A 25,581-nucleotide genomic window follows, 5' to 3' on the forward strand; every position below is an offset into this window, starting at 1 on the left:
TACTTTCGCAATCTCCCTTAAATGCTTTTTTCAAAAGTAGGAAGGTATGTATCAAATGTTGTACAGACAGCCCAATGGAGAACCCTCTGGTAGCATTATCATCCGGACTGACAACTAAATGCAATAAAAGAACCAGCGCCGGCCATTGGATACGGCAAGCTCCTCTCTAGTTAATGTGTACCTGAAGATTTGTAAATATGACTCATGTAAAAAGCATATGTTCTTATATTAAGTACGTCTCTATTTATTCAAGACACACATTGCTTTGTGGAAATCCAGCACAAAGTTCATGTTATTTTGGTGAGATCATGTTACATATCCAACCTGCTCACTATTGTTTACAGTGAAAGAATAAATGAAGGTCTATGTACCAAAGATTACTCAGCTGCCTAACAGGAAACCGCTCTCCTAAAGAACTATGATCAAACATTTGTTGGCATTTTAAACAGATCTGTAAAGCACAGTCCAAAAGTCAAATAAGGGGGCCACACCAACTGCCCTCCCCCCACATGCTGACAAATTTCACGTGGTGGGACACATTAAGGTTAAGCATACTTGCCTACTTTTTTACAAGGCTACTTGTCAGGGGGCAGGATGAGGCCGACAGGACCAAGCCCCGCCCCCATGACAACCATTTGCGTGTCTGCGGATTGGGGGAGGGGCTAAAATGATGCAAATTGATGCGATTCGTGTCATTTTAGCCCCGCCCCCTCCCGTGCACCCGTGAAAATCGGAAATTTAATGCAGTGGGTAAGGGGGGTGCTGGGGCTGCGGGGGAGACTTGCCCACCTTCCCGGGGGGGCCGGGAGGGGGACCCGATATGCGGGAGCCTCCAGGCCAGTCCGGGAGGGTAGGCAAGTATGAGGTTAAGGTGTGTACACACGGTGAGATTTGCACTATTTTTCGATTTGATTTTGCTTATAGAAGCAAAACGTAATCGAGAGCACATCGAATGCTTTAAGCAGCATTTGATGCAGATTCAATACCAATGCACGTTCAGTGGAAATCGAAAAGAAAAATAGTCTTGCTAGGCAAGACTATAGGGGTGTACACTAGGGCGGAGTGAAAAAACTGAAATTGAGAAATTCAAAATCGGCTAGTGTGGAAAAGTTGTGACTTGACTTGAATAAGAAACGTGCAAAAGCATTTTGATCTGAGTCAACATCTTCTGTTCTGGCAAGAGGCCTGAAGTTTCACTTTTTTGGTGAAAATGACGAAAACTATGAAGATGCTCCGATCTAGTTAAAATTATGTCAGGATGTCTTAGAGTGGTTCATTAATATACTTTAGCATAGTAACAGAAAGTACGAGCTTGTCCTAGTGCAAAGTGAATGACTTTGGTGGGAGAAAAAATCCCTAATAATTGACCCATTTCATGGTCACAATTGTGAATATTGTGTGTTTTCTCCTGAACGTGTTTATAATAGAAGAAGCACAAATACTCTAAATGGAATTCTGGTGACACTGTGTGAAATATAACACTGCATAATAGCCCTTAATCAGACCTGATCACAGTACAAATTTGTTCTCAAAATGGGCAAAACAAATGCTGCATTGCAGGTGGGGCAGATGTAACGTGCTGAGAGAGTTAAATTTGGGTGGGGTGTGTTGAAACTGAAATCTAAATTACAGTGTAAAAATAATGCAGCCGGTATTTACCTTGCACAGAAACAAAATAACTCACACAAATCTAAAGGTGGCCATACATCTACAGATCGATTGTCAGATTGGGCCGGTTGGAACAAACAGCTGGTAATATCTGAATGACAGTTTTTCAGCATTTCAAAGCAAATGGTCAACTGTCATTTGCTCTCATCTTTTACCAGGATTTTGTTCCAACCAGACAGATCGGACAATAAATCTGTAGATGTATGGCCACCTTAAGTCTCTCTGCACATGTAACATCTGCCCCACCTGCAGTCCAGCATTTTTTTGCCCATTTTGAGAACAAATTTGTACTGCGATCAGGTCTGATTAAGGGCCATTATGCAGTGTTATATTTCACACAGTGTCACTGAAATACATGACATTGGATTTATGCTGCTCTCTTTGCAGTGCATATACAAAGATAGACAATCCTGTGTATATAAATAAGAAATAACTGTTGCAGTCTGTTATTGAAAAACAGTAACTGTTACAATAATACCCCTTTCACATCGCACTTTTAAAACGGTATATTGCCGTTTTTTTCCCTTTTTAAAACGTTTAAGGGTGCACTGTGAATGCACCACAGGCAATTTACCGTTTTAAATTAACTGGCATTTCGAACCGTGTAAAAAGCAGAGTCCTACACGGTTCCTTGCCGTTTTTTGTGCAATGTGAATGTGTACAGTTTGTCTGAAACGGTATTTCAGGCAAACAACACAAGCACAAGCACAATTTGTGGCGCCCCCTCCCCTCCTATATGTCACACAGGACACACAATCCCACTGCTATACAATAGGTGCGCGCCAGTGGTGTCCAGGTGTGCACCACTGGCGCAGCACCTCTACGGGACACCTCCCCCGCCGCCGCTGAGCTCATCCTTAAAGCCACAGTCCGGGGGTACAATACAGACTGAGATATTATATATGACCAGAGTATGTTGTCCCCGGTCCCACCCGCCGCATCCTCTCCCGCAGTGTAAGGCCAGCAGGCAGCAGCAGCAGATTGGCACTGACACCACGTGTGTATGACAGCCACATCTGTATATACAGTAGGACGGGGCATTGTCATTGTGTTCTTCCCATTACGCTGACAGCGGCGGGGTGAGCACTGCAGGACGTGGCGGGAGTATAACAGGGCTGTAAATAAAACTACTTAAAAATGTCAGAGAACTTTTTCATTTACCGACCACACTGATAGGAGTGAGACCATCATTATGGTAATATTTTTTACGGCTTCAACCTAGACTATGGGCAGTATTCAATGAGAAAAGTTCTCCGTCTTTTGTGGAGAACTTGTGCTTTTTTCGCCGTGGAGAGAGGTTTTTTTTCTCCAAAGGCGAGCCACCCTATTCAATGTGACATTTTCGCCGTCGGAGAACAGTGATTTATTGCGTGCTCTCCGTCTTTTACTCGCCGCCACTCTCCGCCTGTTGTCAATGGGATTTTACATGTAGATTCTCCGTCTCTCGCCGTCACTCTCCATGAGTGTATTCAATGCGAAGATGGAGAATAAATTTCTAGGTAAAGTTCTCCGTGCCTCTCCGTGTATCCCTCGTCATCTTTTCATGGAGAAAAGTATTCTGAATTCATGCAATAAGCATTTTGCAGTGTTAATATAAACTGTACTAGTGTATTTTAATTTATTTTGAGTTTCCTTCAAGTTCATTTTGTTCTCCAAGTTCATTATAAATATATATCTGATTTATAAGTTTATTTTTTTTTTACCCAGCATGCATTATTTTACCCATGATTCTCCACACGTTTTTTACCCATGAATCACCTCCCCACCTCACTCCTTCGTTTGGCCTTTGAGGAGATAACACAGCTTTTGCAGTCTGCTGTTTGGAAACGTTTTTTCAGGGTAATTTGCGTTTTTTTGCATTTGTCTGCAATTTCTTAACACTGTCTACAGTTATGGAGTTGTTTAGGGACACTTTTGTCACGTTCATGCTGAATGCCTGCGTGGAGGAGGAATCAGATTTGGATGATGGCACTAGTGTTTCGGCGATAGCTCCATTAGGTGAGGCAGTGCGGGTTTCAGTCCCACGTCCACGCCATTTTCGTAGTAGGCGTGAACTGGGTGATCTCACCGAGGCGGAGGTGATATCTAATTATCGCCTTTCGTCTGAGGCAATCCACATGCTCTATGATCTCATGGAGCCAGACCTGGTCGCTCGGGGACGGGGCAATCACGCACTCACCGGTTTCCAGAAACTGTTGGGTGCGTTGCATTTTTTTGCGTCGGGCACATTCCAGCCCACTTTGAGCCAAACCTGCGGATACTCACAGCCGACCCTTTCGCGCTGTATAGGCCAGGTCATAAAGGCATTCCGCAAATTGACGACCCAGTTTATAAAATTCCCAGATCAAGAGAGCGGTTGGAATGAGATCAGATTTGGTTTTTATTCAAAATGGAAGTTCCCCAATGTGCTGGGCGCGATCGACTGCACCCATGTGGCGTTCAGACCACCGCGTGAAAGTGAGGAGTGTTTTCGCAATCGAAAACATTTTCACTCACTGAACGTTCAGGTGGTCTGCGACCACCGAATGAAAATTACTGATTTACTCGTGGGTTTTCCTGGGTCGTCCCACGACTCGTTCATTTTAAGCCAGTCTGCCTTGTATGCCGATTTCGAGCACGGTCGAATGCCGGACGGCTGGCTGTTAGGTGAGTAGCCTATTCCTTTTTTTTTTTTTTTGTTATTGCAATACAAATATCTACAATTGAATTTTTTCATTTTTTGATATAGGTGATGGCGGTTATCCCAATAAGGACTGGCTCCTGACCCCATTGTCTGATCCGGTGGGCGAAGCTGCAGAAAACTACCAAAAGGCTCATACGACAGCGAGGGCAGTAATTGAGCGAACCTTCGGTGTCCTTAAAAGCCGGTTCAGATGTTTAGACAAGACCGGTGGAGCCCTTTTATACTCACCGGCGAAGGTTTGCGGTATAATTAATGCCTGTTGTGTGCTACACAACATTTGTATCGCAAACCGTTTGCCGGTGACTGTAGATGCCGAGGTTTTCCGGCATGGGGACCTTTCTACAGATTTGCACACCGGTATGAATGAACGAGATACAGCGAGAGCTCGACTCATCCGGACTTATTTTTCACGCTGTGAGTATTTTTATTCCATAGTTTTTTTTTTTTTATAAATATATTTTTTTAATGCTTTCTATATTTTTCTTTCATGTTTTTCAGAGTTTATTTGGCGTGGTTGTTTTTGTTTACATCTGTTGGCCCACTAGTTTGGTTGTTCCTTGTTGTTTGCCGATCATTTTGTTGAAATTATGCTACTTTGGAGCTGTCACCAGGTGAGCATCGCTTCCCCATGGTTATGGTGGGAGGAATGGGGCACTGTGTAATGTTAATAATACCTTCTTTTTCTCTTCTAGCTTCTTCAGTTGGAATAGTTTTTTGGGCCTACAGATGAATACCTGTGTATATGGGTAACCCCTGCTGTTGTGATGCTGCTTGCCTCATTCCCAGGAGCTGTCACCAGGTGAGCATCGCTTCCCCATGGGGAAGGTGGGAGGAATGGGGCACTGTGTAATGTTAATAATACACCTTCTTTTTCTCTTCTAGCTTCTTCAGGCGGAATGGATTTTGGACCTACAGATGAATACCTGTGTATATGGGGAACCCCTGCTGTTGTGATGCTGCTTGCCACATTCCCAGGAGCTGACACCAGGTGAGCATCGCTTCCCCATGGGGAAGGTGGGAGGAATGGGGCCCTGTGTAATGTTAATAATACACCTTCTTTTTCTCTTCTAGCTTCTTCAGGCGGAATGGTTTTGGGACCTACAGATGAATACCTGTGTATATGGGGAACCCCTGTTGTTGTGATGCTGCTTGCCTCATTCCCAGGAGCTGTCACCAGGTGAGCATCGCTTCCCCATGGGGAAGGTGGGAGGAATGGGGCCCTGTGTAATGTTAATAATACACCTTCTTTTTCTATTCTAGCTTCTTCAGGCGGAATGGATTTGGGACCTACAGATGAATACCTGTGTATATGGGGAACCCCTGCTGTTGTGATGCTGCTTGCCTCATTCCCAGGAGCTGTCACCAGGTGAGCATCGCTTCCCCATGGGGAAGGTGGGAGGAATGGGGCACTGTGTAATGTTAATAATACACCTTCTTTTTCTCTTCTAGCTTCTTCAGGCGGAATGGATTTTGGACCTACAGATGAATACCTGTGTATATGGGGAACCCCTGCTGTTGTGATGCTGCTTGCCACATTCCCAGGAGCTGACACCAGGTGAGCATCGCTTCCCCATGGGGAAGGTGGGAGGAATGGGGCCCTGTGTAATGTTAATAATACACCTTCTTTTTCTCTTCTAGCTTCTTCAGGCGGAATGGTTTTGGGACCTACAGATGAATACCTGTGTATATGGGGAACCCCTGTTGTTGTGATGCTGCTTGCCTCATTCCCAGGAGCTGTCACCAGGTGAGCATCGCTTCCCCATGGGGAAGGTGGGAGGAATGGGGCCCTGTGTAATGTTAATAATACACCTTCTTTTTCTATTCTAGCTTCTTCAGGCGGAATGGATTTGGGACCTACAGATGAATACCTGTGTATATGGGGAACCCCTGCTGTTGTGATGCTGCTTGCCTCATTCCCAGGAGCTGTCACCAGGTGAGCATCGCTTCCCCATGGGGAAGGTGGGAGGAATGGGGCCCTGTGTAATGTTAATAATACACCTTCTTTTTCTCTTCTAGCTTCTTCAGGCGGAATGGTTTTGGGACCTACAGATGAATACCTGTGTATCTGGGGAACCCCTGTTGTTGTGATGCTGCTTGCCTCATTCCCAGGAGCTGTCACCAGGTGAGCATCGCTTCCCCATGGGGAAGGTGGGAGGAATGGGGCCCTGTGTAATGTTAATAATACACCTTCTTTTTCTCTTCTAGCTTCTTCAGGCGGAATGGATTTGGGACCTACAGATGAATACCTGTGTATCTGGGGAACCCCTGCTGTTGTGATGCTGCTTGCCTCATTCCCAGGAGCTGTCACCAGGTGAGCATCGCTTCCCCATGGGGAAGGTGGGAGGAATGGGGCCCTGTGTAATGTTAATAATACACCTTCTTTTTCTCTTCTAGCTTCTTCAGGCGGAATGGTTTTGGGACCTACAGATGAATACCTGTGTATATGGGGAACCCCTGTTGTTGTGATGCTGCTTGCCTCATTCCCAGGAGCTGTCACCAGGTGAGCATCGCTTCCCCATGGGGAAGGTGGGAGGAATGGGGCACTGTGTAATGTTAATAATACACCTTCTTTTTCTCTTCTAGCTTCTTCAGGCGGAATGGATTTTGGACCTACAGATGAATACCTGTGTATATGGGGAACCCCTGCTGTTGTGATGCTGCTTGCCACATTCCCAGGAGCTGACACCAGGTGAGCATCGCTTCCCCATGGGGAAGGTGGGAGGAATGGGGCCCTGTGTAATGTTAATAATACACCTTCTTTTTCTCTTCTAGCTTCTTCAGGCGGAATGGTTTTGGGACCTACAGATGAATACCTGAGTATATGGGGAACCCCTGCTGTTGTGATGCTGCTTGCCTCATTCCCAGGAGCTGTCACCAGGTGAGCATCGCTTCCCCATGGGGAAGGTGGGAGGAATGGGGCGCTGTGTAATGTTAATACACCTTCTTTTTCTATTCTAGCTTCTTCAGGCGGAATGGATTTGGGACCTACAGATGAATACCTGTGTATATGGGGAACCCCTGCTGTTGTGATGCTGCTTGCCACATTCCCAGGAGCTGACACCAGGTGAGCATCGCTTCCCCATGGGGAAGGTGGGAGGAATGGGGCACTGTGTAATGTTACTAATACACCTTCTTTTTCTCTTCTAGCTTCTTCAGGCGGAATGGTTTTGGGACCTACAGATGAATACCTGTGTATATGGGGAACCCCTGCTGTTGTGATGCTGCTTGCCTCATTCCCAGGAGCTGTCACCAGGTGAGCATCGCTTCCCCATGGGGAAGGTGGGAGGAATGGGGCCCTGTGTAATGTTAATAATACACCTTCTTTTTCTCTTCTAGCTTCTTCAGGCGGAATGGTTTTGGGACCTACAGATGAATACCTGTGTATATGGGGAACCCCTGCTGTTGTGATGCTGCTTGCCACATTCCCAGGAGCTGACACCAGGTGAGCATCGCTTCCCCATGGGGAAGGTGGGAGGAGGAATGGGGCCTTGTGTAATTGGAATAATACCTTCTGTTTTTTTCTTCCAGCATCTTCCGTCGGTTGATCCAAAATGGCTGTGGACTGATGTGTGTCACCCCCTACTTTTCGAACAGGCTGTACCTGATGTGTGCTCCATGACTACTTTTAGTCGACTTGCTGCTGTTATCAGGTGAGTGTCGCACTATCAGGAAGACATCCTCATTTGTACTTTAATATAAATCTACTTATCAATGAAAATGATTTTTGAAAAAAAAATTTCTTACAGATTCCTCCGAATATTTATGAACACTTGCCCTGGTCCTTTACCATGAGAACAATTTGGTACATTTGCCCTGGACCTTTTGGACACTTGCCCTGGACCTATACCTTTTGGACACTTGCCCTGGACCTATACCTTTGGGACACTTGCCCTGGACCTATACCTTTGGGACACTTGCCCTGGACCTATACCTTTGGGACACTTGGCCCGGACCTATACCTTTGGGACACTTGCCCTGGACCTATACCTATGGGCTATACCTTCTGAACATTAATGGACACTTGCAATGAATCTACACCTTTTTAACAATTTAAACACTTGACACAGCATTTTTTTTTCTTTTTTTATTAGAAAAAAATTACATAAATATGTTTCATGTTAAAAATAAAAGTTTTGCGAAATTTCAATTGTCTTTCATTACTTTGTAATCTTCATTTGATTGCAGTAGAACCTACCTGTAATTAAAAACAGATAAAATAAATTAATAATGTATTTATTGCAAACACTTGCAAAGAGCAGTTGTTCTATCTCACAGGCCAAAGGCTGGAGTCCAGCGCTTGGCCTGTGCGATAACACAAGTGCACGGTTGGGGTGGTGCGTGGAGCCTGTGGAATGGAGCTTTGCTGGCGCAAACACTTGCAAAGAGCAGTTGTTCCATCTCACAGGCCAAAGGCTGGAGTCCAGCGCTTGGCCTGTGCGATAACACAAGTGCACGGTTGGGGTGGTGCGTGGAGCCTGTGGAATGGAGCTTTGCTGGCGCAAACACTTGCAAAGAGCAGTTGTTCCATCTCACAGGCCAAAGGCTGGAGTCCAGCGCTTGGCCTGTGCGATAACACAAGTGCACGGTTGGGGTGGTGCGTGGAGCCTGTGGAATGGAGCTTTGCTGGCGCAAACACTTGCAAAGAGCAGTTGTTCCATCTCACAGGCCAAAGGCTGGAGTCCAGCGCTTGGCCTGTGCGATAACACAAGTGCACGGTTATTGTAACTCACCATTATGCGATCATGTTGTCTCATTCTGTCCGCTTCAAAAATAGATGAGTCCCGATTTCAACTCTAACCAATCTTCTTTGCAACATCTGAAAAAAAAATTAGGGAAAAATGGTGATACATCTGGCATTCAATATAACATATTTCACAGACAAAAGTAAAGATTTTTGGGAAAAAAGAAAATGTGGGATCAGATTGCTGTTTTTTGGCCCATTATTACATCCACCATTGTTAAGGAGCTCTCATCATTTCCCAACAATTTACAATGCATGCACGCGCATCCATTGCATATCTGTAACGCCCAACTCCTTTATGAACACAGCTGAAAATGTAAAAGCAGGGGTTAAATAAACACACAAAATTGAAAAAAAAAGAAAGAAGGGATGAGAACATAAACATAAAAAAGTAAGAATTAAGATAGACATACAAATCAAAAGATATAAGGAAATATACAACCGTGTTCACAATGTGTGCTCCTCTTCCTCCTCAGCTGGTGCTTGGGTGGTTGATGCTCTTTCAGGTGTTGAGTGTCTTGGTGGTCTGCTTGGCCTTTGGACGGTGCTTGACGGAGGTGGATGGCTGTACAGTCCAGAGTATCCTTGGTAAGACTGGGATGGACCATACATGAATGTAGGTGGATGCACAGGCTGCTGGTGTAGATGTGGCGTCGTTAGGTCTGAACTTCTTTGTTGTCCCACGTAGTCCTGTTCATTCCTGGTCCTCAGGCAGTTGGCAATTAGCATGCAGCTTGCAGAGATTTGAGTCTGGCAAGCAGACATGTTCCTCAAGGTCTCCTGTTGACACGTGACGTTCTCTACCAGCTTGTAGATTCCCGTTGTCAAAATCTGAATGCTTTCTCGAAGTCCCTTGCTGTCTTCTTGTCGTCTGCGTTCGGATTCCAGCCAGTCTTCATGACGTCGTCTTTCGATTTCTGCCCAGTCCTCTTGCCTTCGTCTTTCAATGTCAGCCATTGATGTTGCCAGCGTTTCCAGGTGCCTCTCCATGGCAGTCATCCGTTGTTCCATCATGAGGCGGTACTGGTTCTGGCTGTCTTCGATGACTGCTGCCATTTGACGTACTCTCTGCACACGTGATGGAGTCTGGCGTTGCTGGATGTCTTCAATCAGCTGCAAGTCCGCTACAATAATCAAGAAAAGATTGTCTGAGAAACTGCAAAATGACCCATTTTTATAACTGTAACACAATGTTTAAAATAAGGATTTTAGCTTACGTTGCAATGGCGGTGTTGTTATTGCATCCATCTCCTCTTCCTCCGATTCCTCTACGGTATCCAGGTTGGAAAGCTGGAAACTCGGTTGTTGAATGGAAAATCCTGTTTCTTCTGTTCGCTGGGAAGTAGACAAACTGCTTCCTTCAAATCCAATGAGGGTGTCTTCAGTCACATTTGAGCTTTCCAAGTGACTAAGTGGACAAAGTTCCAGGGTGAAGGTCTCTTGTGCCGTCGATTCTTCGTCGGGTGCATTTTCCTGGTTGATTGTAGTTGGAGCTGGTGCAGTTACAGCTGCTGTGTTTTCTGCTTGAACATCTGTTATACAAATGTCAGAAAATCATTTAAGTTGAAAAGTCTAAAACAAATTCTCATATGTTAATCACAAATGCTTACCCTCCTGTGGTCTTTGCGAAGAGGTTCCTGCTGGTGTTTCCTCTCGTCGTCTTCTGTGCTGTCTGGGAATCGCATCTGCCTGTGCATTCAACACTTCGGCCCGGCGTACATTAGACTCCACCGAACCTGGTACTCCTTCAACCATGATGGGATTGAAGTGGGCCTGGATGACTTCCTCCCATGGAAGCCATTTCACCTGTAATGGAGAGCCTCCTCCAGTCCCCAAACCATGTTGCCGAACCTTTCCCATCTTCTTCTTCGTTTGCTGGCGACAGTCATTGAATCGTTTGTGGCATTTGTCTGCATCCTTTGGGTTGCCACTCACAGCTGTAACCTATGATGGAAGTGAAAATATACATCAATAAATCTGGAATTAAACTGGAAAAAGGACCTTATGAACAAGTTGAATTAAAAGGATGTAAACAGCTGTAGACCGTACCTTCTCAGCAATGTATGACCAGATCTTCTTTCGCTCCTTGAAGCTGGTCTCCTGTCTGCGTACACCAAACAGCTTGTCCTGGAATTTGTACGCGTATTCCACCAGAACATTATTCTCCGTTGTAGTGAACGGAGTGTTCTCTTCCGCTGTTGCATCCTCTGTGGGTCCCTTCTTCTTCCGTCCTCTTTTTTTCTTTGGTGCAGACGGTTGTGCACCCGATCCACTGGGTTGTTCCTCATCTGTGGCCTGTTTTTTGAAAAAATGATTAAACAAAAATTAGTTTGGTTTTGATTGCATGTCATCCTGGTGTGCATATTCATTGTTCCGTAAGTTACAGTACCTGTCTTCTTTTAGGTATTGTTTGTGTGCGTTGCACTCCTTGTCCTTGGCTTTCCGCTACATCCTGCACCGGCCGGTTAGGATTCCTCGCCAACGTAGGAATGGTCTCCGTTTCTTCCTCCCTTGATTCCATTGCTTCCTGACTGGACTCACCTGTATGGGAAAAAAGAGGGGAAGGGGGTCCACGTGCTCTGTTTGGCCTCGACATACCTGTTGTATATAAAGGAGAAAAAAATACATGAAAAACACATCTGAAACACATTTACACCCCCAAATGCCCCATGCAAGGTCAGATCACACACCCAGGAGAGGGGGGCACCCACCCCCACCCCCAAAAGCCATGCTGCATGCTTTAAAGAAAAAATGCACTTTGCAAGAAAAAAAGCACCATTTAAAAAAAAAACCCAACCTTGCAAAGGGGGACCCAGGGCCACGGCCGAAGCAAGCTGGGCACCCCCTAAGACCCCAAAAAAGCATGCAGCATGACTTTTGGTGGAAAAAAAAAAACATGAAAAACACAACTGAAACACATTTACACCCCCAAATGCCCCATGCAAGGTCAGATCACACACCCAGGAGAGGGGGGCACCCACCCCCACCCCCAAAAGCCATGCTGCATGCTTTAAAGAAAAAATGCACTTTGCAAGAAAAAAAGCACCATTTAAAAAAAAACCCCAACCTTGCAAAGGGGGACCCAGGGCCACGGCCGAAGCAAGCTGGGCACCCCCTAAGACCCCAAAAAAGCATGCAGCATGACTTTTGGTGGAAAAAAAAAAACATGAAAAACACAACTGAAACACATTTACACCCCCAAATGCCCCATGCAAGGTCAGATCACACACCCAGGAGAGGGGGGCACCCACCCCCACCCCCAAAAGCCATGCTGCATGCTTTAAAGAAAAAATGCACTTTGCAAGAAAAAAAGCACCATTTAAAAAAAAAAACCCAACCTTGCAAAGGGGGACCCAGGGCCACGGCCGAAGCAAGCTGGGCACCCCCTAAGACCCCAAAAAAGCATGCAGCATGACTTTTGGTGGGAAAAAAAAACATGAAAAACACAACTGAAACACATTTACACCCCCAAATGCCCCATGCAAGGTCAGATCACACACCCAGGAGAGGGGGGCACCCACCCCCACCCCCAAAAGCCATGCTGCATGCTTTAAAGAAAAAATGCACTTTGCAAGAAAAAAAGCACCATTTAAAAAAAAACACCCAACCTTGCAAAGGGGGACCCAGGGCCACGGCAAGCTGGGCACCCCCTAAGACCCCAAAAAAGCATGCAGCATGACTTTTGGTGGAAAAAAAAAAACATGAAAAACACAACTGAAACACATTTACACCCCCAAATGCCCCATGCAAGGTCAGATCACACACCCAGGAGAGGGGGGCACCCACCCCCACCCCCAAAAGCCATGCTGCATGCTTTAAAGAAAAAATGCACTTTGCAAGAAAAAAAGCACCATTTAAAAAAAAAAACCCAACCTTGCAAAGGGGGACCCAGGGCCACGCCCGAAGCAAGCTGGGCACCCCCTAAGACCCCAAAAAAGCATGCAGCATGACTTTTGGTGGAAATAAAAAAAACATGAAAAACACATCTGAAACACATTTACACCCCCAAATGCCCCATGCAAGGTCAGATCACACACCCAGGAGAGGGGGGCACCCACCCCCACCCCCAAAAGCCATGCTGCATGCTTTAAAGAAAAAATGCACTTTGCAAGAAAAAAAGCACCATTTAAAAAAAAAACCCCAACCTTGCAAAGGGGGACCCAGGGCCACGGCCGAAGCAAGCTGGGCACCCCCTAAGACCCCAAAAAAGCATGCAGCATGAACAAAAGCCAAAAAAATCAGCAAAATCAAACAACAAAACAATATCAACTGATAACACAATGCACAACTGCCATAGCCCCCCTAAAGTGAAACCAAAACCCCCATAGCAGCCGACATAACACTACACAGATTTCTTACCTAAAAAAAAAAAACAAATTCCACACTCCTAAATCCACACTCCTAAATCCACTCCACTCCTCTCCTCTCCTCTCCTCTCCTCTCTCCGGGGGTGCGTAGGCTCCTGAATTCAGGTAGGTTAGTAGGTGCTGAACAACTGCTCTCTGCTCTCTGCAGTTCTCCAACGGCGAGAGTGCGCAGCAGAGAATTTATTTATATGGGACGGGAGAGCGGGAAATCATTCTCCCGCCCTCCTCTTATGTCACCTCATTCTCCGGATTGGCTGATACTCGCCGCGAGGGGCGGCGAGTATCATCCGCATTGAATACTAACTAAAGTCCCGTGACGGAGAATCTCCAAACATGGAGAATCTCCGCAAAATCACGGAGAGTGCACGGCGAGCAAAAAAAAATGCTCGCCGTGCACGGAGAATTTTCGCATTGAATACTGCCCTATAGCGGAGTACAGTGGAAGCTCTCTGTCACTGCCTAATCACCAATAACTTCTAATCGCACACATATGCTGCCGTACACACACACACGCGCGGCACACATCTCCCCTGCAAGCTACAGACCACAAGCACCCCGCAACCTGGACTCGATACCCGTACGCAACCAACAAGCTGCTGCTCCTCCATATACTCGCCTTCAGCTGTCAGTGGCTGTGCAAAGAGCAGAGAAAATCCAGGGGGACAGGTGTGTGACACAGGTTCTCTGATGACAGGCCGGTGTGCGTGGTGCTGTCCTTCAGCGACAGCAGCTTCTGTACCGTCCAATAGCAGGGAGTGCGGCCTGTGCCCCCCTCTAGCTTCCCCGTGATCCACCCCCCCCCCCCCCCCCCGACACAACCCACAGTGGCTCTCACATAGCACTTGAAACGTGTTCTGGATGAAACGTTTCAAGTGCTATGTGAATGACACTTAACCGGTATTTAAAACGGTAATCTGGGTCACTGTTAAGGCTCTGACCCGTTTTAATTACCGTTTTAAAATACCGGTTTTTAAACCGTGTCTGCGATGTGAAAGGGGTATTAGTATTACAAGTAAGTGTAAACTGTCTAATGTATCATTTTACATATCACTTCTGTTTATTGACAGAAAAACAGTGTTGCATCCCCTATACTTGGAACATGATTGGGCTGCATTACAGCATATAATTATGCCAAAGATAAGCCAATATATTAACTGTTAAATACATTGAAGTGTATTATGATGTAATAAATTGTAAGTTTGCAGCAGGGCCCTCTAACCCCCAAGTCTGTCTGTCATTACCCAGTTTGTTTTATCACTGTCTACTATTGTAAAGCGTAAAGGAATCTGCTGAGCTATATAAGAAACTGTAAATAAATAAATAAACAAATACATCTAATGTTTAGGGGAAAAAAAAACAAGAACATTGATTCAAAAAATAACAGGTTAATCATTCTATGAGTGGTGTCCAGCAGTACATATATGCCAATCACTGTGTTCATTTCTAGGCAGCAGGGCCGTCTTAACAGCAGTGTGGGCACCTGGGCAAAGCAATGCACTGGGGCCCTTACCCATTCTCCCCTCCTAGGGGTGGGGGGGTGGTATCAGCAGCAGCTTTGATGTCCCACGGGTGGCAGGGGGTGCTCTATCTTCCATTCAACATGTAGGACCTGGAGCAGTAACTTCTGCTAATTACTCCTTTACTGCACAGGTGGTGGGAGGGTGAACACTAACGTGTGGAAGGGGGGCACTGAGCTGTATGAAGGGTCCCTTGTAAATGACTTCCAGGGAGGTAGGGGGTGTTTTATACACAGGGGGCGGATGGATAATGGAGTGGGCTTAATATTCGTCATTTTCCGGTGGAAGTGCAGCTTGTTTGACTGCAGATATCGCCATTATCTGGAAATAGATTTCTTAGCCTAGTATAAAAAACTAGAGTCCCAACTTTCAGGAGGTGCTGGGAACTTGGGTATCAGAGATCAGGAGCCAGAGCAATCCATTGACAAAAATATAAAACTGCACCAGACGTTTGGAGCTGGAGCAGGGACCGGCTGCTTGAAGGCTGATATCTCTGGTTATGGGCATGATAGAGACAAGCCGCTAGTGTCAGAGAGAACCTGAGAAATATGACTGGAAATTGTAATTAACAGGTCGGATATTGACTGCTGCTTTGAAGTTGGATATCTGCAGTTCCCCAGGGCCGATTTTCAAAATTTTGGTATCCCTGGAAAAAGGGGATCCTCAGCTATCAACATACAGCCCTTATACACCGGGGGCCCCTGGGCAAGTGCCCATTAAGCCCATACAAAAAGACAGCCCTGCTAGGCAGGATTGATCAGCAATACTTATTACAGCATAATGCACTTTAATGTATTTAATTGTTAATATATTGGCTTATTTTTGGCATAATTATATGCTGTAATGCAGCTGCAGGTGGGGCAGATGTAACATGTGCAGAGGGAGTTAATGTGGCCATACATCTACAGATTTATTGTCCGAGTTGTCTGTTTGGAACAAAATACTGGTAATGGATGAGAGCGCTTTGCTTTGAAATGCTGGAAAACTGCCAAAAACTGTCATTCAGATATTACCAGGTATTTGTTCCAACCAGCCAGATCTGACAATCGATCTGTAGATGTATGGCCACCTTTAGATTTGTGTTGAGTTATTTTGTTTCTGTGCAGGGTAAATACCTGCTGCAATTTAGATTTCAGTTTCAACACACCGCACCAAAATTTAACTCTCTCAGCACGTTACATCTGCCCCACCTGCAATGCAGCATTTGTTTTGCCCATTTTGAGAACAAATTTGTACTGGGATTAGGTCTGTTTAAGGGCTATTATGCAGTGTTATATTTCACACACTGTCAATGAAATTCCCTGTAGAGTATTTGTGCTTCTTCTATTATAAACACGTTCAGGAGAAAACACACAATATTCACAATTGTGACCATGAAAATGGGTCAATTATTAGGGATTTTTTCTCCCGCCAGTCAGTCACTTTGCACTAGGACAAGCTCGTACTGTTTTTTACTATGCTAAAGTATATTAATGAACCACTCTAAGACATCCTGACATAATTATAACTAGATCGGAGCATCTTCATAGGTTTAGTCATTTTCACCTAAAAAGTGAAACTTTAGGCCTCTTGCCAGAACAGAAGATGTTGACTCAGATCAAAATGCTTTTGCACGTTTCTTATTCAAGTCAAGTCATAACTTTCCCACACTAGCCGATTTTGAATTTCTCAATTTCAGTTTTTTCACTCCGCCCTAGTGTACACACACATAGATTTCCCCAGTTCCACCCCTTTTAATTTAGCCTTTGCTTTCCTTGTGATTTCAAATTCGATCTGCACTTAAGCCTTCGATATTGATGTGTATTCAAGGAACAATGTACACATTCAATTTACTGGATCAAATTTGAGATTTTCTTGCCTGCATAGTCTATTGTTCTTTTTGATATAGAGAAAAGAAAAGCGCACATCGAATCGAGTGCAGATCAAAAGCATCTTAAAAAACATTTTATAAGCAAAATCGAATAAAAAACCTGTCAAAATGTAAGCGTGTGTACACCCCTTATATAGTAGAACTCAAACCGCATATCAAATCAAAATAGAATGCTACATCTAACCGTGTGCATCCTTTGGAATCCTCTTCAGCAGCATCTCCTGTCCCAGGGGTGCATTGTGCGAATGGGCCGGTGACGTCACCTGCACGCCTGCGCAATGCTTCCTTGGGACTGGGGATGCCACTGAAGAGGATTCTGATGGCCGCCGTGGGGACCAAGGGATGAGGTAAGTATGAAAAAAGAGGCGGGGGGGGGGGGACACAAAAAATTCTGAAAAAACACGGTTTTCGGTAGATTTTTGGTTTTGGAATATACATATAAGGAATACTCAATCTGTACATACTATAGATGTACATTATTAAAAGTTTCTTATATAGTGCAACATATTCCATTGCACTATACTATAGGAAACAGTGATAGAACAAACCAGGTAATACATCTTACAACTAAAAAATATTGACACTGGCAAATAACCTGAGTATGGCCAGCCTTTTGACTTTCACAGGGATTGTAATATGATAATGGGCAGGATGTATTAAAATACATTGCCGCCCATCACATCGATGCTAGCGCATATGTACTAATATATACGACTAGCATCGCAATGCGGTGACGGAGACCCCCGTGATACCTGGGTGCCTCCTCCTCCCCTCACACTGCGAAGCCTAACCAGGCTGTCCCGGCGCCTCCTCCTCCCTCCTGCAGCCTGAAGGACAAACGGCTGCGTTGCTAGGGGGAGGAGTCTGGGTCCAGGAGGACCTGGAGGAAGGTAAGCCAGGGGAGGGGGGTCGGTATCTGCTGTGGGTTGCGGCAGGCGGCGATAGAAGTCCACAGGCTTCTATAGGGTATCGCCACCCAAATATGGTGATACCCTGCCTGGCAAAGACGGGGCGGCCTTGTATTAGTACATTTGAAAATGTGGTAAAACCCCCCCAAAATTTGAGTTTTACCTTAGTACATCCCGCCCAAAGACAGTTAAACATATTTATCACCATTACTTTTGCTTTTATTTTTTATTATAGGACTTAACCAAGACATTTATCAAACCAACAGAGATTTTAGGTAAAGTTCAGTATTGTTGCCATTAATTGTCTTCCCTTCCCTACCAGTTTCGAAGATTGATCGTGGCAAGAATTACCGATAAGTATGACAAACTATGACCAAGATTCACAATATCATAGCACACAAACCTCACATTATCCACACTCTGCACTGACTTCTAAAAAAACTCCAAAAACAAATAGCAGAAAGACTACATAGCAGCATGAATATTTTGTAGTTAGAACACACCACGATGGGAGGACAATGTTAAGCATTGCCATTACACAACTGTATTGTTGTATGCAACTACGCACAAATTTTGAGGCCACATTTTACTTTTGTTTTTAACAAACTTTAATACGCTGTACAAACAGGTCTATACATACATAAAATCTCAGCTTAACAGCAGACATTATAAAGTGTAACGAAGTCTATAAAACAATAATAATGACAGTTGATAATACTTTTCTTAAAATGCATTCTGGGTAAATCTCAACTAGCTGGAGGATCCATTACAATTTCCTTCTCTTAATGAGTATCTTTGGTCTTTTGTCCTTTGATGCAAAAATGTATCTCTGCCTATCGCAGTGCATTGTGGGCCGCCTTTTTACTAAGGGTATAAGACACTCTTATAAAAAGGGAAGTACTGTATTGTTTCCTGAATCTCAGTCATGGACACCAACATCTGGATAGAATTTTACTGACCGTTTACAACAAAGTATTGTTTTCGTGTACTTGAAGACCAGGCAGACATATTTCTACCTCTCCCTCTTCTGCTACTGGCTAAGTTCCAGTGCTGAAGTATCAGATAAATGTTACTCTAGGCAACGCCATGTAAAAAGATAAGAATCTCAGAGAGGTCTATATTTTAAAATGGCTGAAATTGTGATTGCACTACCTACAAGTGAAAACAAATATTTTCACAACTGACACTTTAAAACCATGGTTTATATTAATCAACATAAAAACAAAAACAAAAAACAGTAAATTCTTTTTGCTTTAAAAAATGATTATAATGCTTAGACATCCCCAAGCAATAGGCAACATGGTATGATAAATAAAGAAGCAATGTGACGCCTAATATGTAACAAGCTTTTTTTTCTGGTGCGGATAATTTAAAACGGTTCAGTGCATGTTTAAAACGTAATACATATATTTAAAAAGTTACATTACAAATCACAAAATTGGAGTTGGTGCTCCTGGCAGGATATAGAATACAGAGTGAGTTATCTCCAATAAGACTTATGTACATTCGGTGTGGTTCCCGTGCGCCTCGCAATCGCAGATCAGATGGGCTGGCATGAATATTTGTTGCAGCACGTTGCCCTTGCTGGGACCACATACAATACATTGTATGCAAAAGGGACACATATGATATATAGTATGCAACGCAGTCTATAGTTGGCGGGGTATCACATGCGAAATACGGGTACCTCTCCATAGTGGATGGTGACCTTAAGTCTACCATATAGATTGTACAATGGTATGGTATCCGCATATCTCCTATATATTTGGCTACATCTGTCACTCAAAGTGGGTGTCTGTGTCTATAACGCTCTGTTCCTGGACTTTCCTCTTAATGTGTGATTGCCTTCATCTGTGCTGAACACCTTTCTGAGAAATTAACCTGTTTAAAACAGGTGATGGCAATCATACATTAAGGGGAAGTCTAGAAACAGAGCATTGTGTCCCTCCTGGAGAGGGTCATGTTGGGAGGTATGTGACAGAGAACCAGTCCAGTGAGCCCACAGACAGTGCCAGACACCCACTGCCTTCCCATGTTGCCCAGCACTGCTACTCCACAGCCACCAGGTGAGCGCCCCCCTCCCGCGATTTGCGGCAAAACCTCCCCCCCCCCGCGCCCCCCCCCTCCCGCGATTCGCGGCAAAAACACCCGCTCCCCCGTGACCCCCCCTACCGCGATTCACAGCAAAAACACCCCCCGCGACCCCCCCTCCCGCAATTCACTGCAAAAAGAACCCCCCCACGACCCCTCCCGCAATTCGCGGCATAACCACCACCCCGCGACCCCCCCCACGAATCGCGGCAAACCCTCCCCTGTGACCCCCCCCGATTTGCGGAAAAAACACCCCCCCGCGCGACCTCCCTCCCGCGATTCGCGGCAAAAAGAACCCCCCCGCAACCCCCCCTTGCACGATTGGCGGCACCCCCCCCTGCCACCCCCCTCCCGCGATTCACGGCACCCCCCCCCCCCCCCCGCAATTCGCAGCAGCCCCAGGATTAAATGGCACATGCAAAACACTGACATGGCTATGGTCGACAATGAAAAAGGTTGACATGAGTTTTTGAAGATTTATTTTTAATTTGTTTTTTTTTTTCATATTCATTGTCATGTGTCGACATGGACACCAATGAAGTGGTACACTTATGTCAACATTTACATGTGTTGACCTTTCTGTGTTGATTTTTTCTTGTGGCGATTCGTGTCACACCCCCCGCAACCCCCCTCCCGCGATTGGCGGCACCCCCCGTGACCCCCCACCTCCCGCAATTCGCGGCAACCCCCCACCGGAACCCCTGTGAACCCCGCCCTCCCGCGATTCGCGGCACCCACCCCCACGACCCCCCCTCCCGCAATTCGCGGCACCCCCCCGTGATTCGCGGCAGCTCCAGAATTAAATTGCACATGGAAAACACTGACATGGCTATGGTCGACAATGAAAAAGGTTGACATGAGTTTTTGAAGTTTTTATTTTTCATTTTTTGAATATTTTCATATTCATTCTCATGTGTCGACATGGACACCAATGAAGTGCCACACTTATGTCAACATTTACATGTGTTGACCTTTCTGTGTTGATTTTTTCTTGTGGCGATTTGCGTCACACCCCCCCCCCCACCCCCCCCACTCCCGCGATTCACGGCACACACACACACACCTCCCCCGCGATTCTCGGCACCCCACCCCGTGACCCCCCCTCCCGTGATTCACGGCACACCCCCGCGACCCCCCCTCCCATGATTCGCCGCAACCCCCGCCCCGTAACCCCCCCTCCCGCGATTCGCGGCACCCACCCCCGCGACCCCCCCTCCCGCAATTCGCGGCACCCCCCCGTGATTCGCGGCAGCTCCAGAATTAAATTGCACATGGAAAACACTGACATGGCTATGGTCGACAATGAAAAAGGTTGACATGAGTTTTTGAAGTTTTTATTTTTCATTTTTTGAATATTTTCATATTCATTCTCATGTGTCGACATGGACACCAATGAAGTGCCACACTTATGTCAACATTTACATGTGTTGACCTTTCTGTGTTGATTTTTTCTTGTGGCGATTCGCGTCACCCCCCCCCCCGGAACCCACACTCCCGCGATTCACGGCACACACACACCCCCCCCGCGATTCACGGCACACCCCCCGCGACCCCCCCTACCATGATTCGCCGCAACCCCCGCCCCCGTAACCCCCCTCCCGCGACCCCCCTCCCGCGATTCTCTGCAATCCCTCCCCTCCCGCGATTCGCAGCATCCACCCCCCCACAACCCCCCCTCCTGCAATTCGCGGCACCCCCCGCGACCCCCCCTCCTGCAATTCGCGGCACCCTCCGCGACCCCCCCTCCCGCGATTCGCGGACACCTAAGTTGCAATACAGGGCATCTTTCATACAATTCTAACCATATTTCTCATATACAAACGTTCACAAATTAAGGGGGCGCAGCCCCTTACGACGGTGTGAAGAGCGCCCGTAGGGCGCGATGAATCACCTAGTATGACAACATAGGAGGCATGGACTAAGTGAATGACACTAGTGCTGAAGATTTGTCATGTGAGAGCTTATTACATACAGTATTGTTGCTGGCTTACTCAAATGAGCTGTAGGAAAGGTAATGCTCTACCCTGATCAATAATCAAAAACACATAATATTTTTTTTTTTTTGCTGATGTGCGCTGTTCAACCGGGCAAAGTTTGATTGGTGGTACTCCGTACTATCCCTACTTAGCAAGTGGCTGCATATATCTGTGATCGCTCCAAACCACCAGGGAAGGTCACATGTTCCAGGTCAGGTGGAAGTTACCAATGGTGACATTTTCAAAGAGCACAATGGTAATGCATTGTTATTGGCGGACGGGTGTTTCACCAATAAACTAAAAAACAAAGCAACCGATTACAATGCCAAATTCTGAACAACTAAGGACCAAGAGCTTTAATTTGGTATAGGATGCGAAATATGCAGGCAACGTCATCATAGAAATAAGTCTCTTATAAAAATCGCTCTTAATATATGGATAAAAGTGAGCCTGTGGTTAGTTAACAACCAAAAATATTTTTTGTTTGGGTGACTAAAAGCTCTACAGATAGTAAATATATTGGAAGGAAGATGGAAAAAAAAAAACCTGAAATATGAAATCACAAAAAATAATAAAGATGTGTTTACTTGAAAGTGAGAATTTAATCTAGATTCCTTAACAAGGCTTCACAAAATAACAGTAATGTCCCCAAACTCCCAACATATAAGGTTTAATGATTTTAAAAAGATCTGTTCATTTAAGTTTGTGTCTCTGGAGATATTGCTATCTGTCATTCTGGAACGTTAATACAATGTTCAATTTTTCTGTTTATAATCTGGGGCATTTAATTGAATATTTATTAATAATAAACATTAAATATGCAAATTATAGCCACGTTCATTAAATATTGTATTGCAGAGATTGTAGTGCATATTAAATCTGCCAAATCAGTATAACACACTGACCTTCAGCTTCTATCGAGAGAATTGGAAAGGATTTTAAATTGTTGGGCAAATATGACTGTGGAGAACTTACTAAATGAACCTTGCCTGCAGATCTGACCAAACAGGACTTCTGATTTTACTGTGCAGCCTAAACTGCAGGGGATAAAGTGCTGCAACTATAGTCATAGGGAGTGAAGTTAATATGGTAATGACTAAGGAGGCCAATCCCAGGCCATTTTTTTAATGCTGGGATACGTGATTGAAAAACGCTCAATCCCGGGATTCCTAGAATGGCCTCACGATGCCACACTGGGAACAGGCTGTTAAGCAGTCCTTAAACTTGCGGGCGCAGCAGCAGATGTGGGCCGAAGCATGGCTGCAGAGTGTTGGTCTTTAACATCACGCCTCGCAGCTACATAATCTAGTTGCCGGGCAGCACCTGAGTTCGTTACCACTAGGTGTCCCCAGAACTCCTTTTACTCTTTTCAAAATCTCATCTAGTACAAGGCTTTCATCCCAGAGGTTTCACCACTATCCAAATTCACTTTTCAAATAATGAATTTTTTTTAAAGTTAATTCTGCTACATTAAGTTAAACAATGGCTGTAGAATCTATCTATATATTAGTAACAAACTGACCATCATCCATCAGGCAGCAGCTATGAGTAAGGCCCTGGGGAGGAGGCAATGGGAGAGCGGATGAGGAAGTCCTTTGAGCCCAGATAACAAAGGGACGGAGACCTGGCTGAAGTTGGCTGCAGTGTTCTTTCTTCTTCTGAGCGATATATTTAAAAAAATCTTGTGTGTATGGCACTCTGTCATCCCCCACCCCTGTCTCTGCTCTGATCAGCCGAATTCTCTCCACTGGATACATTACACATACAGCTGATGGAGCTACTGAGCATATGCAGCAGCAGCAACAAACATGGACTCCGGCAGTAAATTAATCTACTCTCTTAGATATTGGTGTATGATGTGTGTGAATGTTTATAGGTATGCTGTGTGCAGGGCCGGCGCCACCACTAGGCAAGGTTAGGCATTTGCCTAGGGGGCCGGCCACTGGAGGGCGGTAGTGAGCTGGCCTGGCCAGCAGCAGGAGGAAGCTGCTATGCACGTCGCTACCGCAGACACAATCCGCAGAGGAGAGAGGAGGAACTAGAAGGCGAAGGCTGCAGACTCCACACAGCAACAAGTGCAGCTTGTGAGTAATAATTCGGACCCCTGTCCCCCCCCCCCCAGAGCCCGCCCGTGTACATGGCTGCCACCTGCGCTGACAGACAGTAGTCAGTCAGTCACCCGGACCGGTCATCAGGCCTACTACAGCAGCCAGCGGGAAACTTCGGCGGCGGCAGCCCCTGCCCCCGCTGGCAAGACAGCGTAAATCCACTGCCCCCCCCCACCCGGTGCCCGTGCGCTTAGACACCGACACAGCAGGCCTGCAAATCAAATCTCTGGCGGGGGGAGGAGCCGCCTACCCACCCAGCTACTCAGTGTCATAGTCTGATCTGCCACTGCCAGTCTTCTGGATGGTGGCGTGGCAGTCATTATTTTACAAGGTGGCGCTTCCTCTCTCTATGGGGGGGGGTCATCTCCTATAGGATGGTGGCAGTAATTTTTTTTTTACAAGGTGTCGCTTCCTCCCTCTATAGGGGGGGGGGGGGGGGGGGAGGGGCGGTATCCTGTAGGTTTGCCTAGGGCGCCTAGATGCCTTGCACCGGCCCTGGCTGTGTGTACATACACGCACATTATTTATATAAAAACCATTGCATAAAAGGTGATGTATGTAACAGCTGACTGTATAAAGAAATCATTACAAGATTACAGGCCCCTCTTCAAGGGGTAATGGGAACCACAAACGTAAGCATTTCTGGAACATGCAGATAACACTTCCAGTAGCGAGTGATCCTAGTGACAGGTACACAGTACTTGAATGAAGTAGGACTAGATCAGTGTCTTGCTGGTAACCTGGATTAATGACATGAGCAGATTCCACCAACCAAGGCAACAAGACTCCTGAGAAACAAACAGGAGGCTGCTTCCAGTCACTTGACTCCCCACAATCACAGCTGCTGACAGATGTATATCTAAGCCAGTCTATTAATATCCCCCAGACTCTCTTGGTGTCCTGTTTCCAAAGCAAGTGAAAAGCTACAGGGACCACTTAACCCATTACACACTGGATAGTTCTTAATTTACTGCCTCTAGCAAAGGGCACATCCCCTGAGAGTGCCTGCAGTGTTACATTGATAATTACAGAGCGAAGGGGACAGGCCTGTCCATTATCTGAGGAGCCACAGGCTAACACTTCTCCTGGTGGTAATCTATTAATAACCAGGATTTGGTACTAAATCCTTATAGGATACAAGCGATAATGTTAGCCTTTGACTAGTCTGAAATGTCATTACCAGTATATTCGAAAAGGATTTGTCTCTCAATAGTTAATCTCAGATTGTTTAAACCCCCAGATTTAAACCGTGTTAGAACTTCACATATATTTATTTGGTTTGTAGAAAAAAAAAACTAAAATAAATCAGCGTATTTTTGCTCCTATAGGGCTATTTCACACGCTCCGGCTCCTGCCGGACGGCGTAACCCCGCACGGCCAGGAAGCCGTGCCACACACCTTAGTTAATAATGGACACAAATGCATCCATTCACACGAAACGGACACGGCCCGGCCGCCCGATTGTTGCCAGATCCCACCACTGGAAGGGACGGCTGCCGGGCTGTGGCCATCCCCACCATTGTAAACTGCTGTGTGCGGCACGGCTTCCTGGCCATGCGGGGTTTCGCCGCCCGGCAGGAATCGGAGCGTGTGAAATAGCCCATATTCTCTTGGAGTATTAAAGTAGTACTTTTTATTTGGAACGTGAGCAA

The 25,581-nt window shown here is 45.8% G+C and overlaps 1 protein-coding gene and 1 long non-coding RNA gene across 3 annotated transcripts; one reads left to right on the forward strand and one right to left on the reverse strand.

Annotated features, from left to right (window-relative positions):
* Positions 1-7,174: 7,174 nt before the first annotated feature.
* On the forward strand, positions 7,175-7,764 carry LOC146058732 (uncharacterized). Its single transcript, XR_014469925.1, has 3 exons — positions 7,175-7,229; positions 7,499-7,604; positions 7,688-7,764. It is a non-coding gene; the product is annotated as an uncharacterized LOC146058732 (long non-coding RNA).
* A 704-nt stretch (positions 7,765-8,468) lies between these two features.
* Positions 8,469-11,774, reverse strand: LOC146058733 (uncharacterized). Of its 2 annotated transcripts, XR_014469926.1 has the most exons (6): positions 11,482-11,774; positions 11,142-11,387; positions 10,703-11,036; positions 10,310-10,624; positions 9,082-10,216; positions 8,469-8,546 (listed from the first exon to the last, which is right to left on the reverse strand). XR_014469926.1 is itself a non-coding variant. In XM_083170973.1 (5 exons), the coding sequence occupies exons 1-5, from the start codon at positions 11,740-11,742 to the stop codon at positions 9,540-9,542; spliced, it is 1,833 nt and encodes a 610-aa protein (XP_083027099.1). In that variant the 5' UTR covers positions 11,743-11,774; the 3' UTR covers positions 8,852-9,539. The 2 variants fall into 2 exon arrangements, 1 of the variants encoding a protein (XP_083027099.1); XM_083170973.1 differs by lacking the exon at positions 8,469-8,546 and having other exon boundaries at positions 8,852-10,216.
* Positions 11,775-25,581: the final 13,807 nt, after the last annotated feature.

The sequence above is a fragment of the Crinia signifera genome, chromosome 2 (assembly GCF_055691185.1).
Source record: "Crinia signifera chromosome 2, ASM5569118v1, whole genome shotgun sequence".
Lineage (NCBI taxonomy): Eukaryota > Metazoa > Chordata > Amphibia > Anura > Myobatrachidae > Crinia > Crinia signifera.

Excerpts from the sequence above, each read along its gene's own strand:
- LOC146058733 (XM_083170973.1), bottom strand. The coding sequence starts at position 11,742 with ATGTGTTTCAGATGTGTTTTTCATGTATTTTTTTCTCCTTTATATACA. Across the intron at positions 11,037-11,141 it reads GGTCATACATTGCTGAGAAG|GTTACAGCTGTGAGTGGCAA; the intron begins GTACGGTCTACA and ends CTTCCATCATAG. Across the intron at positions 10,625-10,702 it reads TTCGCAAAGACCACAGGAGG|ATGTTCAAGCAGAAAACACA; the intron begins GTAAGCATTTGT and ends TTTGTATAACAG.